General features: G+C 55.4%; 2 protein-coding genes across 4 annotated transcripts in view; one reads left to right on the top strand and one right to left on the bottom strand.

Annotated features, from left to right (window-relative positions):
* Positions 1 to 14,026, bottom strand: part of LOC119842603 (H-2 class II histocompatibility antigen, E-S beta chain-like) — a 62,165-nt gene extending 48,139 nt beyond the window's left edge. The window contains exons 1-3 of one of the 3 annotated variants that reach the window (XM_043497250.1): positions 13,842 to 14,026; positions 11,227 to 11,506; positions 10,266 to 10,547 (exon numbers count right to left, since the gene is read on the bottom strand). In XM_043497250.1, the coding sequence (XP_043353185.1) occupies positions 10,266 to 10,547; positions 11,227 to 11,506; positions 13,842 to 13,940 (661 nt within the window). In that variant the 5' untranslated portion in view covers positions 13,941 to 14,026. Of the gene's footprint in view, positions 1 to 10,265; positions 10,548 to 11,226; positions 11,507 to 13,834 lie in introns of all 3 variants that reach the window. The other 2 variants (XM_038370978.2, XM_043497249.1) reach the window with 2 other exon arrangements.
* Positions 14,027 to 15,960: 1,934 nt separating this feature from the next.
* Positions 15,961 to 19,331, top strand: LOC119842595 (HLA class II histocompatibility antigen, DR alpha chain-like). Its single transcript, XM_038370966.1, is given in 5 exon segments — positions 15,961 to 16,020; positions 16,022 to 16,109; positions 17,288 to 17,545; positions 18,757 to 19,038; positions 19,177 to 19,331. Coding segments are annotated over 5 exon segments (843 nt in total).
* Positions 19,332 to 20,522: the final 1,191 nt, after the last annotated feature.

Here is a 20,522-nt window from a genome sequence, read left to right as displayed (position 1 = left end):
TGCTGCTGGGGGAAGACTTGGCCAACCATGTGAAGCCTGCCCAGAGTGTGGGAATGGTCACCTGCAGCCAGGCTAAGCGAGCTGTCTCATCTAGCTCTGTTCCTGAGCCTTCCACCAGGGCCCCGTCTGTGCTACCAGAGACCCAGACTGAGGTGGTGGAACCGGACCCCTTGCCAACAACTGCAACAGCCATAGTGGGTCCAGTTGCAGAGACCCAGCCAGAGCCAGTCTCAGAACTGGAACAGGCGGAGCAACCAGCACCAGAACCATTGCCAGCCCTGAGTCCAGCGCTTGCAACCCCGTCTACAACCCCAACCCCAGAGGGCCCCACCGAGCCCGCCCTGGCAGCAGCAGCTAAACCAGCGCAAGAGGCTCAGCCGGAGCCTGAACCCCAACTTAGTGCACCTGCGGAGAGCGGGTCACCATCACAGAACCAGCCCCGTCCCCCACGTCGCTTCCCAAGGGACCAAGCCCAGGTCCACCATCCAGTGAGGAACTGATGTCTCCTGCATCAAGGGAACAGTTTCAGGCCAAGCAGGAAGCAGATGAAAGCCTCCAGAGAGCTTGGACGGCGGCACGGAGCAATCCACCACCTCTCAACTCTTCTAATCAATCCTGGTTTGTGGTAGAACAAGGACTTTTATACAAGGAAACTCTGGTGGGCACTAGGAAGACTAGCATCCTCAGAGACAGTTGGTAGTTCCGACTAAATACCGGGTAAAGCTCTTGAGCTTAGCCCACGATCATCCTAGTGGCCATGCTGGGGTGAACAGGACCAAAAACCATTTGGGGAGGTCATTCCACTGGGAGGGAATGGGCAAGAACATTTCTACTTATGCCCGGTCTTGTGAGGTGTGCCAAAGAGTGGAAAACCCCCAAGACCAAGTCAAAGCCCCTCTCCAGCCACTCCCCATCATTGAAGTTCCATTTCAGCAAGTAGCTGTGGATATTCGGGGTCCTTTCCCATAAAAGACACCTGGGGAAAGCAGTACATACTGACTTTCATGGATTTTGCCACCTGATGGCCGAAAGCAGTAGCTCTAAGCAACACCAGGGCTAAAAGTGTGTGCCAGGCCTTGACAGACATTTTTGCCAGGGTAGGTTGGCTCTCCGACATCCTTATGGATTTGGGAACTAATTTCCTGGCAAGGACCATAAAAAGCCTTTGGGAAGCTCATGGGGTGAACTACTTGGTTGCCACCCCTTACCACCATCAAACTAATGGCCTGGTGGAGAAGTTTAATGGAACTTTGGGGGCCACGATACATACATTCGTAAATGAGCACTCCAATGATTGGGACCTAGTGTTGCAGCAGTTGCTCTTTGCCTACACGGCTGTAACACATCCCAATTTAGGGTTTTCACCATTTACACTTGTATATGGCCACGAGGTTAAGGGGCCATTACAGTTGGTGAAGCAGCAATGGGAGGGGTTTACACCTTCTGCAGGAACTAACATTTTGAACTTTGTAAACAACATACAAAACACCCTCCGAACCTCTTTAGCCCTTGCTAAAGAAAACCTAAAAAATGCTTAGAAAGAGAAAAAGGCCTGGTATAATAAACATGCCAGAGAGCGTTCCTTCAAAGTAGGAGACCAGGTCATGGTCTTAAAGGTGCTCCAGGCCCATAAGATAAAAGCATCGAGGAAAGGGCCATTTATGGTCCAAGAGCGCCTGGGAGCTGTTAACTATCTTATAGCATCCACCACCTCAAACCTAAAGCCTAAGGGCTCTAAAGCCCTTTTATTCCAGAAAATTAAAGGTTTGTCAGTTTACAGCCCAGGAAGGAGATGACTCTGAATGGCCTGAAGGTGTCTACTATAAAGGAAAAAGTGACGGTGATATGGAAGAGGTGAACCTAAGAAAGGAAAGGAAAAAAAAGTGATCCGGGTAACTACAGGCCAGTTAGTTTGACATCTGTAGTATGCAAGGTCCTGGAAAAAATGTTGAAGGAGAAATTAGTTAAGGACATTGAAGTCAATGGTAAATGGGACAAAATACAACATGGTTTTACAAAAGGTAGATCGTGCCAAACCAACCTAATCTCCATTTTTGAAAAAGTAACAGATTTTTTAGATAAAGGAAATGCAGTGGATCTAATTTACCTAGATTTCAGTAAGGCATTTGATACCGTGCCACACGGGGAATTATTAGTTAAATTGGAGAAGATGGGGATCAATATGAACATCAAAAGGTGGATAAGGAATTGGTTAAAGGGGAGACTGCAAAGGGTCCTACTGAAAGGCGAACTGTCAGGTTGGAGGGAGGTTACCAGTGGAGTTCCTCAGGGATTGGTTTTGGGACCAATCTTATTTAATCTTTTTATTACTGACCTTGGCACAAAAAGTGGGAGTGTGCTAATAAAGTTTGCAGATGATACAAAGCTGGGAGATATTGCCAATTCAGAGAAGGATCGGCATATTATACAGGAGGATCTGGATGACCTTGTAAACTGGAGTAATAGTAATAGGATGAAATTTAATAGTGAGAAGTGTAAGGTTATGCATTTAGGGATTAATAACAAGAATTTTAGTTATAAGTTGGGGACGCATCAATTAGAAGTAACGGAAGAGGAGAAGGACCTTGGAGTACTGGTTGATCATAGGATGACTATGAGCTGCCAATGTGATATGGCTGTGAAAAAAGCTAATGCGGTTTTGGGATGCATCAGGAGAGGCATTTCCAGTAGGGATAAGGAGGTTTTCGTACCGTTATACAAGGCACTGGTGAGACCTCACCTAGAATACTGTGTGCAGTTCTGGTCTCCCATGTTTAAAAAGGATGAATTCAAACTGGAGCAGGTACAGAGAAGGGCTACTAGGATGATCCGAGGAATGGAAAACTTGTCTTATGAAAGGAGACTTAAGGAGCTTGGCTTGTTTAGCCTAACTAAAAGAAGGTTGAGGGGAGATATGATTGCTCTCTATAAATATATCAGAGGGATAAATACAGGAGAGGGAGAGGAATTATTTCAGCTCAGCCCCAATGTGGACACAAGAACGAATGGGTATAAACTGGCCACCAGGAAGTTTAGACTTGAAATTAGACGAAGGTTTCTAACCATCAGAGGAGTGAAGTTTTGGAATAGCCTTCCAAGGGAAGCAGTGGGGGCAAAAGATCTATCTGGTTTTAAGATTCTACTCGATAAGTTTATGGAGGAGATGGTATGATGGGATAATGGGATTTTGTTAAGTAATTGATCTTTAAATATTCAGGGTAAATAGGACTACTCCCCTGAGATGGGATATTAGATGGATGGGATCTGAGTTACCCAGGAAAGAATTTTCTGTAGTATCTAGCTGGTGAATCTTGCCCATATGCTCAGGGTTCAGCTGATCGCCATATTTGGGGTCGGGAAGGAATTTTCCTCCAGGGCAGATTGGAGAGGCCCTGGAGGTTTTTTGCCTTCCTCTGTAGCATGGGGCATGGTTGACTTGAGGGAGGCTTCTCTGCTCCTTGAAGTCTTTAAACCACGATTTGAGGACTTCAATAGCTCAGACATAGGTGAGATTTTTCGTAGGAGTGGGTGGGTGAGATTCTGTGGCCTGCGCTGTGCAGGAGGTCGGACTAGATGATCAGAATGGTCCCTTCTGACCTTAGTATCTATGAACCTATGAAACCTCTCCATGACCCTCAAAAGTATGCAGCGACAGCAGATCAAGGAGCTATGCACTAGCTTTGCCCCGATGTTCTCAGCTGCCCCAGGACTGACTGAACGGGCATATCACTCCATTGACACAGGTAATGCTCAACCAATTAAAATCCAACCTTACCGAGTGGCCCCTCAAGCCAAAACTGCTACAGAATGGAAGATCCAGGACATGCTACAGATGGATGTAATCCGTCCCTCTAACAGTGCATGGGCATCTCCAGTGGTTCTAGTTCCCAAACCAGATGGGGAAATATACTTTTGTGTGGATTACTGTAAGCTAAATGCTGTAACTTGCCCAGACAACTATCCAATGCCACGCACAGGTGAACTATTAGAGAAACTGGGACGGGCCCAGTTCATCTCTACCTTGGACTTAACCAAGGGGTACTGGCAGGTATCGCTAGATGAATCCGACAAGGAAAGGTCAGCCTTCATACCCATGTCAGGCTGCATAAATTTAATGTGCTCTCTTTCGGGCTGCAAAATGTACCCGCCACCTTCCAGAAACTTGTAGGTCGTTTCCTAGCGGGATTAGGAGAATATGCCGTCGCCTACCTTGACAATGTGGCCATATTTTCGGATTCCTGGGCAAAACACCTGGAGCATCTACAAAAAGTCTTTGAACGCATAAGAAAGGCAGGACTAACTGTTAAGCCTAAAATGTGTCAAATAGGCCTAAACAGGGTGACTTACCTTGAACACCAGGTGGGTCAAGAAACTATCAACCCCCTACAGACCAAAGCGGATGCTATCCAAAAGTGGCCTGTCCCAAAGTCAAAAAACCAGGTCCAGTCTTTCTTAGGCTTGGCCAAATATTACAGGCGATTTGTACCGCACTACAGCCAAATCGCTGCCCCACTAACAGAGCTGACCAAAAAAACCCAGCCAAATGCAGTTCATTGGACTGAAGAGTGTCAGAAGGCCTTTAACCAGCTTCAAGCGACACTCAAGTCTGACCTTGTGCTAAGGACTCCAGATTTGAACAAACCTTTCCTAGTAACCACAGATGCGTCCAAGCATGGTGTGAGAGCAGTTTTAATGCAAAAAGGACCAAATCAAAAATTCCATCCTGTCGTGTTTCTCAGCAAAAACTGTCTAAAAGGAAAAGCCACTGGTCAATCAGCAAAAAGAAATGTTACGCCATTGTGTACGCTCTAAAAAAGCTACACCCATACGTTTGGGGACGGCGTTTCCACCAGCAAACCGACCTACTGCGCTAAAGTGGTTTCATACCGTCAAAAAAAATAACAAAAAACTTCTTCAGTAAAGTTTAGCTCTCCAAAATTTTAATTTTAAAATACAGCACATTTCTGAAGCTAATGCACTCTCCTGTAAAAGTTTCCCCAAATCAACTGGTTAAAATCGTCCTTAAAAGGTGAAAAATATTGTTAGTGTTTGTATAATCAGTAGTATATCTAAAGGTCCATGTGTCTTATTAACTCTGTTTTCTCCTAGAGCTCCAGGAAAAAAATCACAGCCAGTGTGGAGCAGGTTGTCCAGCACCATCTGTGATTTGGGGGGCGTGTCATAAACATACAGCTAAGAGTAGCATAACATCTCTCCTTTACCTATAAGGGATTAATCAGTTAAATTAACCTACTTGGCACCTGACCAGAAGGACCAATGGGGAAAGAAAATACTTTCAAATTGGGGGTGGGGGGGTTTTGTTTGTGCTCTTAGACTCATAGCCATTAAGGTCAGAAGGGACCATTATGATCTTTGTTTCGTTCCCTCTCGGGACAAAGAAAAAAACCAAGCAGGTAACCCAGCTCCTACTAAAATGATACATCTAAAATTACAAAAATTGTAAGCAATAGCAAAAAAAAATGTGTTAAATGATCTTTTGTTTTAGCTTGTAAATTTTCCCTATGCTAAAAGGGAGGTTTATTCCTGTTTTTGTAACTTTAAAAGTTAAGCGTAAAGAGGAATCCTCTGTGTTTTAAATCTTTTTATTACCCTGTAAAATTACCTTCCATCCTGATTTTACAGAGGTGCTTCTTTTACTTTTTTCTTTATTATAAAGTTCTTCTTTTAAAAAATTAATTTTAGTGTCCTAACCATAAGGGGTCTGGTCTGTACGTTTATTGAAGGCAATTGGTTGGTATATTATTTTCAAGCTTCCCCAGGAAAGGGGGTGAAGGGGCTTGGGGGGAGATTTTGGGGAAATAGGAACTCCAAGTGGTCCTTTTCCTGAATCTTTGTCTAAATCACTTGGTGGTGGCAACAATACCGTCCAAGGACAAGGGAAGGAATTTGTGCCTTGGGGAAGTTTTAACCTAAGCTGGTGGAATATAAGCTTAGGGAGTCTTTCATGCTGGTCCCCACATCTGTACCCCAGAGTTCAGAGTGGGGAGGAAACCCTAACACTGCCCCACTCGGAAGAGTCAAGGGAGACTACACCAAATATGAGCCCCAGGAGGATACAGGATGGGTTGAAGAGGATTATAAGGGAAAATAGGAATGGAAAGAACTTGCAGCCAGAGGGAACAGGGGAGAGACTGGAGAATAGCACCGTTACTAGGAAAAGGCAGGTCTATGTGATCGGGGACTCTTTATTGAGAAGAACAGACAGGCCTGTAACTAGAGCTGATCCAGAGAATAGAAGGGTGTGCTGTCTTCCGGGTGCTAAGATACGGGATGTAGACCTGAGGTTGAAAAGGATCCTAAAGGGAGCAGGAAAGAATCCCCTAATTATCCTTCATGTGGGAACAAATGAAGTATTAAGGGAGACTATGCTAGGCTGGGGAAGACGCTTAAGGAAATCGAGGCTCAGGTGATCTTTAGCGGGATCCTTCCTGTTCCTAGAGAAGGGCAACAAAGGTATGACAAGATGATGACTGTCAACAGATGGCTTAGGCAGTGGTGCTATATGGAGGGATTTGGGATGTATGGCCACTGGGAGGCATTCACGGACAGAGGACAGTTCTCTCGGGATGGACTTCATCTGAGTAGGGAAGGAAATAGACTTCTAGGATCGAGGCTGGCACAACTGATAAAGAGAGCTTTAAACTAGGAATTGGGGGGAGATGGATGGGAGATGTCCAGAAAATCTCCACGCCAGATTTTAGCATTGAGAGGGAAGAAGACGAAGTAAGAAAGGATACAGCCGTGGGTAGGAGAATGTATATAAGGAGCGAGGGCGGTGTGGATACTAGTCTAATAGGTTATACTGGCTGTAGAATGACTGTGCCTAATAGGGTACAAAATGTGAGCGAGGCCAAACAGCAAAAATTAAGATGTTTGTACACCAATGCAAGGAGCCTAGGTAACAAAATGGAGGAACTAGAGCTACTGGTGCAGGAAGTGAAACCAGATATTATAGGGATAACAGAAACATGGTGGAATAGTAGTCATGACTGGACTACAGGTATTGAAGGGTATGTGCTCTTTAGGAAAGACAGAAACAAAGGTAAAGGGGGTGGAGTAGCATTGTATATCAATGATGAGGTAGAATGCAAAGAAATAAGAAGCGATGCAATGGATAAGACAGAGTCCGTCTGGGCAAAAATTACATTGGGGAAGATAACTAGTAAAGCCTCTCCTACGATAGTGCTTGGGGTGTGCTATAGACCTCCGGGCTCTAATTCGGATATGGATAGAGCCCTTTTTAAATGTTTTTAATAAAGTAAATACTAATGGAAACTGCGTGATCATGGGAGACTTTAATTTCACAGATATAGACTGGAGGACCAGTGCTAGTAGTAATAATAGGGCTCAGATTTTCCTAGATGCAATAGCTGATGGATTCCTTCATCATGTAGTTGCTGAACCGACTAGAGGGGATGCCATTTGAGATTTAATTTTGGTGAGTAGCAAGGACCTCATAGAAGAAATGGTTGTAGGGGATAATCTTGGCTCAAGTGATCATGAGCTAATTCAGTTCAAACTGAACAGAAGGATTAACAAAAATAAATCTGCAACTAGAGTTTTTGATTTCAAAAGGGCTGACTTTCAAAAATTAAGGAAATTAGTTAGGGAAGTGGATTGGACTGAAGAACTTATGGATCTAAAGGTAGAGGAGGCCTGGGATTACTTTAAATCAAAGCTGCAGAAGCTATCAGAAGCCTGCATCCCAAGAAAGGGGAAAAAATTCATAGGCAGGAGTTGTAGACCAAGCTGGATGAGCAAGCATCTTAGAGAGGTGATTAAGAAGAAGCAGAAAGCATACAGGGAGTGGAAGATGGGAGGGATCAGCAAGGAAAGCTACCTAATTGAGGTCAGAACATGTAGGGATAAAGTGAGAGAGGCTAAAAGTCGAGTAGAGTTGGACCTTGCAAAGGGAATTAAAACCAATAGTAAAAAGTTCTATAGCCATATCAATAAGAAGAAAACTAAGAAAGAAGAAGTGGGGCCGCTAAACACTGAGGATGGAGTGGAGGTTAAAGATAATCTAGGCATGGCCCAATATCTAAACAAATACTTTGCCTCAGTCTTTAATAAGGCTAAAGAGGATCTTGGGGATAAAGGTAGCCTGACAAATGGGAATGAGGATATGGAGGTAGATATTACCATATCAGAGGTAGAAGCAAAACTCAAACAGCTTAATGGGACTAAATCGGGGGGCCCAGATAATCTTCATCCAAGAATATTAAAGGAATTGGCACCTGAAATCACAAGCCCATTAGCAAGAATTTTTAATGAATCTGTAAACTCAGGAGTAGTACCGAATGATTGGAGAATTGCTAATATAGTTTCTATTTTTAAGAAAGGAAAAAAAAAAGTGATCCATGTAACTACAGGCCAGTTAGTTTGACATCTGTAGTATGCAAGGTCCTGGAAAAAATGTTGAAGGAGAAATTAGTTAAAGGACATTGAAGTCAATGGTAAACGGGACAAAATACAACATGGTTTTACAAAAGGTAGATTGTGCCAAACCAACCTAATCTCCTTTTTTAAAAAAGTAACAGATTTTTTAGATAAAGGAAATGCAGTGGATCTAATTTACCTAGATTTCAGTAAGGCATTTGATACCGTGCCACACGGGGAATTATTAGTTAAATTGGAGAAGATGGGGATCAATATGAACATCAAAAGGTGGATAAGGAATTGGTTAAAGGGGAGACTGCAAAGGGTCCTACTGAAAGGCGAACTGTCAGGTTGGAGGGAGGTTACCAGTGGAGTTCCTCAGGGATCGGTTTTGGGACCAATCTTATTTAATCTTTTTATTACTGACCTTGGCACAAAAAGTGGGAGTGTGCTAATAAAGTTTGCAGATGATACAAAGCTGGGAGGTATTGCCAATTCAGAGAAGGATCGGCATATTATACAGGAGGATCTGGATGACCTTGTAAACTGGAGTAATAGTAATAGGATGAAATTTAATAGTGAGAAGTGTAAGGTTATGCATTTAGGGATTAATAACAAGAATTTTAGTTATAAGTTGGGGACGCATCAATTAGAAGTAACGGAAGAGGAGAAGGACCTTGGAGTACTGGTTGATCATAGGATGACTATGAGCTGCCAATGTGATATGGCTGTGAAAAAAGCTAATGCGGTTTTGGGATGCATCAGGAGAGGCATTTCCAGTAGGGATAAGGAGGTTTTCGTACCGTTATACAAGGCACTGGTGAGACCTCACCTAGAATACTGTGTGCAGTTCTGGTCTCCCATGTTTAAAAAGGATGAATTCAAACTGGAGCAGGTACAGAGAAGGGCTACTAGGATGATCCGAGGAATGGAAAACTTGTCTTATGAAAGGAGACTTAAAGGAGCTTGGCTTGTTTAGCCTAACTAAAAGAAGGTTGAGGGGAGATATGATTGCTCTCTATAAATATATCAGAGGGATAAATACAGGAGAGGGAGAGGAATTATTTCAGCTCAGCGCCAATGTGGACACAAGAACGAATGGGTATAAACTGGCCATCAGGAAGTTTAGACTTGAAATTAGATGAAGGTTTCTAACCATCAGAGGAGTGAAGTTTTGGAATAGCCTTCCAAGGGAAGCAGTGGGGACAAAAGATCTATCTGGTTTTAAGATTCTACTCGATAAGTTTATGGAGGAGATGGTATGATGGGATAATGGGATTTTGGTAAGTAATTGATCTTTAAATATTCAGGGTAAATAGGCCAAATCCCCTGAGATGGGATATTAGATGGATGGGATCTGAGTTACTATAGAAAATTCTTTCCTGGGTATCTGGCTGGTGAATCTTGCCCATATGCTCAGGGTTTAGCTGATCGCCATATTTGGGGTCGGGAAGGAATTTTCCTCCAGGGCAGATTGGAGAGGCCCTGGAGGTTTTTCGCCTTCCTCTGTAGCATGGGGCATGGTTGACTGGAGGGAGGCTTCTCTGCTCCTTGAAGTCTTTGAACCATGATTTAAGGACTTCAATAGCTCAGACATAGGTGAGATTTTTCGTAGGAGTGGGTGGGTGAGATTCTGTGGCCTGTGTTGTGCAGGAGGTCGGACTAGATGATCAGAATGGTCCCTTCTGACCTTAGTATCTATGAATCTAGGTTGTGTCTGCACAGCCTTTTGGAGCCCATGGAAGTGAGCTCCCAGCCCAGGTTTATAGATTTGGGTTAGAAGGGCTCATGTGAGCGCTCTGACCCAGGCCCATCCCCTGAGGGCTCCACAGAGTGAGGGCTGCCCCACACCCAGAGGCTCTTACCCCAGTGCACGGTGAGGGGGTCCTGCAGGCTGATGTGCTCCACCTGGCAGGTGTAGACGTCCCCGCGCTGGGGGCTCATCTCCAGCATCACCAGGATCTGGAAGGTCCAGTCTCCGTTCTGGAGCAGCTCCGTGGACACCACCCCGGCCGTCTGCTCCTGCCCGTTCTTCAACCACTTAATCTCGATCCTCCCAGGGTAAAACTCAGTCACAGAGCAAACCAGCAGGTGGGGGTGGGACTCGGACCCCGATTTTGTGGGGAAAACTTTCACCTCGGGCTTAACTGGGGGGAGAGAAAGGGGGGGTTGGGAAAGGGGCTGGAGACGGAAGGGTGCTCAGGAAGAACCCCCCCTGCCCCGGGAAAGGCCCCAGCCTCCCATCTACCCCCCCAGGCTGGTTCTCTCCTGCGCCCCGTTGCCGTGGGCAGGCTCCGGCAGAAGGGCCCGAGGGGAGTCGCGTCCCGTCACCCCCATGGGGACAGAGCCGGGGACGGTCTGACCCTCGGGGCCCCGGGAGACGGGTCTCAGCCAGGGACCAGGGGCTGCTCCCTGCCCCCTGCCAGGGGGGACCCCAAGGGGAGAGGGGAGGGATTGGGGGGAGGGGAAAGTTCTGCTCCATCGCCCGGGCCCCCCAGAGCAGGAGGGGGCAGGAGCCGCAGCAGCCACGTGCCCTGGGGGGGCCTGAGGGGGGGCGCTGGGGGCTGGACCCCTCAGAGGGGCGGCGGACGGGCCAGTCAGAGCCCCGCAGAGACTCACCCGGGGTCCGGGGCTCTGGGCCCCGCCCACAGGGGGCGCCGCAGCCAGCCCCGGGGACACGGTCTCGCCCGCTCCGGGACCCGGGTTCCCTCCCGCACCTGCCGCTGGGTGACCCCGGCCCCGCCCGGCCCCTCTGCCTGCCGCCCCCCAGCGCAGCGGCGCCCCCCGCGCCGTGTCTCCCGCGCTGCCCTGCCCGCCCCCGCTCACCTCTGCGGCCGACCATCCTCCCGGTCTGCGCCACCGCGTAGTTGTGCCGGCAGAACCGGTCCACCGCGGCCCGGTTGTCCGCCAGGGTCGCCGGGTCCTTGTTCCAGAACTCGGCGTCGGGCCGCCCCAGCTCCGTGTCCGCCACGAACCGCCCCAGCTCGCTGTCGAAGTGCACGAACTGCTGCCGGCCGTACAAGTATCGCTCCAGGAACCGGACCCGCGCGGTGCCGTTGGTGTAGAGACATTCGGCCTTCGCCTGGAAGAGGAACCGCCCTGGGGGGACGGACTCGGCTCGGCTCGGCTCGGCTCGGCCCCCCCCCGCTGCCCCTCCCCCTCCTGAGCCCGGGCTCGTAGCCCAGCGGGGGGGGAACGGCCGGAGCCCCCCCCGCCCTGAACCCCTCCCACACCCAGGGGAGCCCGGCGGGCGGGCAGGGCCGTGGAGGGGGAGGGGAGTGACCGTAACACTGAGCCCGGGGGGGGGCGTAGGGCAGAGACACTGACCGGGGGGGGCACCGGCACAGGCAGGACGGGGTGGGACTCGGACCCCGATTTTGTGGGGAAAACTTTCACCTCGGGCTTAACTGGGGGGAGAGAAAGGGGGGGCTGGAGACGGAAGGGTGCTCAGGAAGAGCTGGGATCTGACACCCCCCCACACCCCCAGATACACCCAGCGCCTGCCCAGGACTCGGCTCCCCAGGGCGCTGGGATCTGACACCCCCCCCACACCCCCAGATACACCCAGCACTTCCCCAGGACTCGGCTCCCCAGGGCGCTGGGATCTGACACCCCCCCCACACCCCCAGATACACCCAGCACTTCCCCAGGACTCGGCTCCCCAGGGCGCTGGGATCTGACACCCCCCCACACCCCCAGATACACCCAGCGCCTGCCCAGGACTCGGCTCCCCAGGGCGCTGGGATCTGACACCCCCCCCACACCCCAGATACACCCAGCACTTCCCCAGGAATCGGCTCCCCAGGGTGCTGGGATCTGACACCCCCCCACACACCCCCAGATACACCCAGCACTTCCCCAGGACTCGGCTCCCCAGGGCGCTGGGATCTGACACCCCCCCCACACCCCCAGATACACCCAGCACTTCCCCAGGACTCGGCTCCCCAGGGCGCTGGGATCTGACACCCCCCCACACACCCCCAGATACACCCAGCACTTCCCCAGGACTCGGCTCCCCCGGGCGCTGGGATCTGACACCCCCCACACCCCCAGATACACCCAGCACTTCCCCAGGACTCGGCTCCCCAGGGCGCTGGGATCTGACACCCCCCCCCACACCCCCAGATACACCCAGCACTTCCCCAGGACTCGGCTCCCCAGGGCGCTGGGATCTGACACCCCCCCACACACCCCCAGATACACCCAGCACTTCCCCAGGACTCGGCTCCCCAGGGCGCTGGGATCTGACACCCCCCCCACACCCCAGATACACCCAGCACTTCCCCAGGACTCGGCCCCCAGGGGGCTGGGATCTGACACCCCCCCACACCCCCAGATACACCCAGCGCCTGCCCAGGACTCGGCTCCCCAGGGCGCTGGGATCTGACACCCCCCCCACACCCCCAGATACACCCAGCACTTCCCCAGGACTCGGCTCCCCAGGGCGCTGCGATCTGACACCCCCCCACACCCCCAGATACACCCAGCACTTCCCCAGGACTCGGCTCCCCAGGGCGCTGCGATCTGACACCCCCCCACACCCCCAGATACACCCAGCGCCTGCCCAGGACTCGGCTCCCCAGGGCGCTGGGATCTGACACCCCCCCCACACCCCCAGATACACCCAGCACTTCCCCAGGACTCGGCTCCCCAGGGTGCTGGGATCTGACACCCCCCCACACACCCCCAGATACACCCAGCACTTCCCCAGGACTCGGCTCCCCAGGGCGCTGGGATCTGACACCCCCCCACACCCCCAGATACACCCAGCACTTCCCCAGGACTCGGCTCCCCAGGGGGCTGGGATCTGACACCCCCCCACACCCCCAGATACACCCAGCGCCTGCCCAGGACTCGGCTCCCCAGGGCGCTGGATCTGACACCCCCCCCACACCCCCAGATACACCCAGCACTTCCCCAGGACTCGGCTCCCCAGGGCGCTGGGATCTGACACCCCCCCCACACCCCCAGATACACCCAGCACTTCCCCAGGACTCGGCTCCCCAGGGCGCTGGGATCTGACACCCCCCCACACCCCAGATACACCCAGCGCCTGCCAGGACTCGGCTCCCCAGGGCGCTGGGATCTGACACCCCCCCCCACACCCCCAGATACACCCAGCACTTCCCCAGGACTCGGCTCCCCAGGGCGCTGGGATCTGACACCCCCCCACACCCCCAGATACACCCAGCACTTCCCCAGGACTCGGCTCCCCAGGGCGCTGCGATCTGACACCCCCCCACACCCCCAGATACACCCAGCGCCTGCCCAGGACTCGGCTCCCCAGGGCGCTGGGATCTGACACCCCCCCACACCCCCAGATACACCCAGCACTTCCCCAGGACTCGGCTCCCCAGGGCGCTGGGATCTGACACCCCCCCCACACCCCCAGATACACCCAGCACTTCCCCAGGGCGCTGGAGTCTCGACTTACCTTCGGGCTCCGTGCAATGAGCCAGGTGGGTTCTCAGCACCGTCAGTGTCACCAGCAGAGCCCCAGCCCAGCGGCTCCCGGTCCCCAGGATCCAACCAGCCCCCATCGCTGCTCAGGAGGGAGAGATCTGGAAACTCGTCGGGACCCCCCAGCCTGAGACCTTCTCTGTCCAGCTCCAAGCACCAGCCCCAGGATGCTGCCCACGGCCCCAGGGATTGGGCACCCCCAGCTCAGGGGCCAGTCAGCATCGGGTCTGTGCAGCATCATCTGTTGCTAGGCAGAGCCGGCCCCAGCAGGGCGCTGGACCATACTTCTCCTTGGCAGGGGGCAGAGCAGGGCCTGGGGTCGGGCTGCAGGACTCACCTGGCGCCTGCCATGGCCCCGGGGCAGCTCAAGAACGGGGCCAGCCCAGGGACCAGCCCCCACCAGAGCAGGGACCTCCATCCCCTTCCCCTGATGCAGGCCAAGTGTGGGGCGATCCCTGGTTTGTTGGGGGTAAATTTAGTCCCAGTGGAAGGTTTGGGGCTGGCCCCACAGGCAGAAGTTCTGAGCTTCCCCTCCCCCACCACCATGGGCCTGAGCCCTGCCATCCCCAGGATCCCACCAGAAAGCGAGGGCTCAGTCTCCATGGGTCAGGCACAGCTCAGCCTCTCAGCTGTTCCCACCATCGATCTCCCTAAGGGGCTTCTCTGGCCCCCCAGTCTCTGAGCCCCTCCCTCTCCCCCCTCTCCTGCATTCACCCCCAGCCCAGTGTGGCGGGGCCGGGCCATTATCCCTATGGCCCAGCTGGGGAGGGAGGCCCAGAGAAGTCAGTGACTGGCCCAGGGTCACACAGGCTCTGTGGCAGGGCCGGGAATGACCCCAGGGCTCCTGGGTCCCAGCCCAGCACCCTAACTGCTGGGTCAGCCCCTCTCCGGCCCCTCCAGCACCCGGCCCCTCCAGCACCCAGCCCCTCCTGCCAGGAGCAGTGTGAATACCCAGTGTATTAGCCGGGGTGGGGGGTGGATAACTTGGTGCCATGGGGGGGGGGCGGATTTGAGCAGGGGACAGGGACCAACGTGCCACACGAAGGGCCCAGGACAGACCCCAGGGGGAGGGAGTTTGGTCACTAACAGCAGATTGGAGCCGGTGCCAGCAGAAGGGACAGGCCCCATGTCCCAGTCCCCACCTCCCTCAGCCAGTCAGTCCCTGCCCTGGGGCCTCATGAGTAATGGTCCCATGTCCCAGTCTTCCATGGATCATGCCCCAAACCTCGTTTGTGGCCTGGTCTACACTTAACACTTGTCCCGGCAGATCTCTGTGGGTCAGGGGTGTGACCCTCCCAGTGTAGAACTGTGCCAGCCAAGTCTCCCGTGGCCAGCCGTGCTGCAGAACAGAGTGTCTGGAGGTGGCATGAGCACTGTGTAGGGAGGTGCTGTCTTCACAACGGGAACAAACCCCCACTGGCGGTGGCGCATCCACACCTGGTACAACCCCCCCCTCCCCCGTGGTGCCACGTTCAAACCGGGGACAAAACCTCTCCTGGCAGTGCTGCATCTACATCAGAGACAAACCCTCTCCCCCCCGGTGGTGCCATGTCCACATCAGGGACAAGCCCCTCCCCCCCGTGGCAGCACATCCACACGTGGGACAAACCCCTCCTGGAGATGCCGTGTCCACACCAGGAGCAGGCATCTGGCCAGGAGTTTGCAGTATGGTCAACCCCAAATGCTTTAAAATGCTGCAATGATGTACAAATAGCAGCTGTGGGGTTTATTTGCCTTCTGCTCTTTGAGCCCTCCGGGTGCCCGGGGGTCACAGTTTGAATCTCTCCCCACAGCCCCGAGGGCTGGACACTCACTTTGTCTCTAAGATGGAGGCTGGAATCGCCCCAGACCCACATGACTCCTGGAGCTGGGGCTTTAGGAAAACACAAGAATTATCCTGAGACTCGTGACACGATCCTGAGAGCCAGCCGGGAACGCTGAATTTCTCCGTCTCCTCTCGGCGAGGCTCCGCGCTGCTGCTCTGCCCGGTAACAGCCTGGTCGGTGCAGGGATTTCTGCCATTGGGTGCGGGCCCCTGGGCCAGCCTCGCCTGGCCAATGCTGAGCGCTGCCCCCCAGCCCTGCCGCCCCAGGGTGTGACATGTGCCCCCCCACCGACCTCCTAGCACTGCCGGCCCCGCGCCCAGCCCAGTGCTTGGCGAGAGGAGATGGGCGCAGGACGGGGTGTCCCCATGGCCCAGCTGGCCCTGCTCACCCTGCTGGCGCTGCCAGGTGCCGGGGCAGTGACAGGTACTGGCGGAGCGGGGGCTGTGACACCTGGTCTCGGGGTGAGGGGAGGGATGAGGTGGCTTCACCCCTCGAGCGCCTGCCTCCCACCCCCAGGGAGGAACAATGGGGGGCTGATGGGGTATGGAGGGGAGCCAAATTTGGGGGGGGGCTGCAGGGAGGAGGGTCTCCCCCCCATGGCAGCGCGGGAGGGAAGGCTAGCGTGGGGGCAGCAGAGGGATCATGGGGAAGTCGTTAGGGTTTGGGTACGACACAGCCCTGCCCTAGGGGTGCAGCCCCCCTTTCCCACAGGAACTCAGGGGCTGACCCCCCCCGGGGGACACCAGATACAGGGGATGGGGGAGCGCTCCCCAAAGAGCCACTCCAGGTCCAGACCCTGCTGAGCAGTGAGTGCATCTGTGCAGACCCGGGAGCCCCTGGCCCCGCTCCCTGGCCTGTCCCCATTATCCCCCATCCCCCCAGGGCTCAGACCCACGGGGAGGCGACTCTCTCCTCGGCTGGTGGTGGCGGGTTCCCTCCTTTGCAGTCACTCTGTGAGTTCCTGCCGGGTGAGCTGGGGTCATCCAACGACTCCCTAGGATGTAGGTGCCCAACTCCCTTGGGCACTGGGAAATCCCAGCCTCAGGCCTGAGCCAGACCCTTCCCCCTCCCGGAGTGTGTCTGACCCCCCAGTGCAGCTTTAATGTCTCTGGCTGGGGAGTTCCCGGGTCTCCCAGTGACCGGCCCTGGGGTTTGAGTGTCGGGGGCCAGGGATTGAAATCGCCCTGAGAACCAGATCATGGCAACGCCAGGACACAGAACCAGCCCCACACACAGATAAGAGAATGAAATGTTCAGCAGTAATGACGGCCAACTTCCCCCCTACACCACTGTGAGCTGGGGTCACGTCCCCCTTCACACGCTAAGTGGGACAGGCCCAGCCCCTGCTTACATGGGATTGAAGTGAGCAGAAGGGGGAGCAGAGTGCAGGGCACTGTCCCCTCCAGGCAGCACTGACCCCAATGCCCCAGCACGCTACCAGGGATCACTGGGCTCCCTGCACCCGCTTTCCCCCACACCAGGATGTCCCAGTGCCACGGTCACGGCCGGGGGGGCTGTGGCCCCAGGGGAAGAGATCAGAGACCCTGTATCCTGGGGAGGGGCTGGCGTGGGTGCTGATGGGGATGCCCGTTTCCCCGCAGCGGATCACGTGCTCTCCCAGGTGGCGTTCTACCAGCGCACGGACCGATCCCAGCGGGAGGCCGGGGAGTTCATGTTCGAGTTCGACCAGGACGAGATCTTCCATGTGGACCTGGAGAAGAAGGAGACCGTCTGGCGCCTGCCTGACTTCGGCAAGTTCACCAGCTTCGAGGCGCAGGGCGCCCTGGGCAACATTGCCGTGCTGAAGAAGAACATGGAGATCATGATCCAGAGGTCCAACCACACGCGGGCCCAGAATGGTACAGCAGGGCAGGGGGTGGCACCTTCCCCGACAGGCACCTTTATTGGGGCCTCCCTCAGTCTTGCTCACCAAGGGACCCTCCACTCCCCACATGAGCCCAGTACCAGACACCTGAAAGATGGCACGTCCCCCCTCAGCTCCCCCCACAGCCCCTGCAGGGCTCCGGGGAGCCAGTCAGCCAGGCCAGGGCTCTGCAGGGCAGGGGGCCTGGGCAGTTCACACCCTCCAGGCTGGTGGCCCAGGGCAGCTCCTTTGCCAAGGGCTCTTCGTGGCCCCTGCCCAACGCCAGGCCCTGCCCCGAGGGATTCTCTCCCCTGCCCCTGGTGCCCCATGAGCCGTCAGTGCAGGGAGCTGGGACGGCTGCAGTGACGCCCCCACAGTCCTGGGGAGAGACCCCTGAGCTGGAGTGTGAGCACCAGGGACTGGCTGGCTCAGGGGGGCAGGGAATGGGTGTCCCGGAGTCCCCGGGCAATGCTTTGGAGCTGCTCCCTACCAAGCCAGCCAGGACTCTGGGGGAGTCTCCTCTCTGGGAGCAGCCTGTCTGCAGGGGACACAGCTCACCCGGCTCCCCCCTTCCTGGGTCTGACCTCGGAGCATCCAGCATTCCCTGCCGCACCGTGCGCTTCCCACAGCCAGTCCGCCCAGGCGAGGTCCTGGGGAAGCCAGAGGGTCCTGCCCCCCAACTCCGCAGACAGACGTGACTCTCAGCCAGCCAGTAAAACAGAAGGTTTATTAGACGACAGGAACTTGGTCTAACACAGAGCTTGTAGGTGCAGAGAACAGGACCCCTCAGCTGGGTTCATTTTGGGGGACAGTGAGCCAGACAACCCCATCTGCACTTCACTCCATGTCCCCAGCCAGCCCCAAACTGAAACTCTCCCCAGCCCCCCCTTCCTCTGGGCTTTGTCCCTTTCCTGGGCCAGGAGGTCACCAGATTCCTTTGTTCTCCAACCCTTTAGCTCTCACCTTGCAGGGGGGAAGGGCCCAGGCCATCAGGTGCCAGGAAACAGGGTGTCGGCCATTCTCTGTGTCCAGACCCCTGCACACACCTGCCGTCTAGGGCTCTGCAAGGATCACGCACCCTTATCCCACCCCCTAGAGACTTAAGAACTGCATGGGGAAACTGAGGCACCGCCACACTATTCAGAGGAAACATTAAGAACAGTCCCACTTCATCACAATGGGACCCACTAACCCCTGTCTCCCCAGTGCCCCCTGAGGTGACCGTGTTCCCCAAAGGCCCTGTGGAGCTGGGGGAGCCCAACATCCTGATCTGCTTCGTGGACAAGTTCTCCCCACCCGCGCTCAGCGTGACGTGGCTGAAGAACGGGCAGGACGTGACGGGGGGCGTCTACGAGACCGACTTCTACCCCCGCCAGGACAACTCCTTCCGCAAGTTCTCCTACCTGCCCTTCCTCCCCAGCCAGGGCGACTTCTACGACTGCCGGGTGGAGCACTGGGGGCTGCCCGAGCCCTTCATGAAGCACTGGGGTGAGGCTGGGATGCCCGGGGACCCTGCTGGGCACAGGGCTGGGAGCCAGGATGCCTGGGTTCTCTCCTGACTCTGGTAGGGAGGGCTGGGAACAGCCCCCCTCACTTCATGCCCCATCCCTCTCCCCCTCTCTCCAGAAGCCCAGGTACCCACCCCCGTCCCCGAGACCACAGAGACCCTGGTGTGCGCCCTGGGCCTGGCCGTGGGCATCATCGGCATCATTGTGGGCACCATCCTCATCATCAAGGGGATGAAGATGAACGCCGCCCGCAACCCGCGGGGCCCCTTGTGAGTAGCCCCTGCCTGGGGATGGCACCCACTGCACCCCCAGCCCTGGGCCCAGACAGCACCCCCTGGGGAGACTGCCCTCACCTGCTGTGGCCCCCAGCCAGCCACAGCCCCTCCTCCACCCAGCACCCCCTGGGGAGACTCCCCCACCCACTGTGCCCCCCCAGCCAGCCACAGCCCCTGGGCCCAGACAGCACCCCTTGGGGAGACCCCCCTACCCGCTGTGACCCCCCTAGCCAGCCACAGCCCCTGGGCCCACCCAGCACCCACTGGGGAGACTCCCCACACCCGCTGTGCTCCCCCAGCCTGCCACAACCCCTCCCCCACCCAGCACCCCCTGGGGAGACCCCCCCACCCACTCTGCCCCTCCAGCTGCACCCACAGCCCCTGGGTCCCCACCCCACTGTGTCCTTCCCAGCCAGCCAGCACCCCGGCCCCCCCCTCCCCAGGACCCACTGGGAGACCCCACCCCACTCATTGTGCTCCCCTAGCCAGCCAGAGCCACTCCCCCACCTAGCACCCTTTGAGGAGACCCCACCCCACCTGCTGTGCCCCCCCCCAGTCAGCCACAGCCCCTGGGGACTCCCAGCACCCCCCGTGTCAATGGGAGACTCCCAGGGGGTGCTGGGGAACAGCCTCGCGTCGGGGTCCAGGGCTCCTGGTAACTGACCCTCTGCCTTTCAGATAATCGCGGGGACAAGCCGGGGCCCCCGAATCCCCCAAGTGCCTTCGTGAGACCCACTCGCGCCGCCCGCCAGTTCTGCCCCCAGCGTCCCTGCTCCACTCCCTGTGGTGCCAGCTGCTGTACACAGGCGGGAGTCCCCTGGCCCCGTAACCGCGCCAAGCCACCCGCTAGAGACTCACTGGGGAGCCGGCCCCGCAGGCAGGCCCTACACCCCCGCTGGGCTATTCAGGGATCCCCGTGAGCTGGGAATGGGGGTTGCCCCCTCATTGGGGGCAGCAGGGCCCACAGGGCTGATCCAAACCCCATTGCCGTCAGGGGAAGGTTTCTCTTGACTCCAGTGGGTGCTGGATTGGGTCCCGAGCCTGGCCCCATTGGCCAGAGGCTGCTGTCAGTCACCCCAGGTAAAGCCCCTCCAGCCATTACCCAGGCGGCTTTGGGCCAGATTCGGCCATTCCCGGTCAATGGGGTCCCCGCGCGGTATCAGGCCCATGGCTGGGGGTGGGGCAGCCC

Source organism: Dermochelys coriacea, chromosome 14 (assembly GCF_009764565.3).
Source record: "Dermochelys coriacea isolate rDerCor1 chromosome 14, rDerCor1.pri.v4, whole genome shotgun sequence".
NCBI classification, from domain to species: domain Eukaryota; kingdom Metazoa; phylum Chordata; order Testudines; family Dermochelyidae; genus Dermochelys; species Dermochelys coriacea.
Note: the sequence above shows the minus strand (reverse complement) of the source record. Positions and strands in the feature narration are given on the sequence as shown.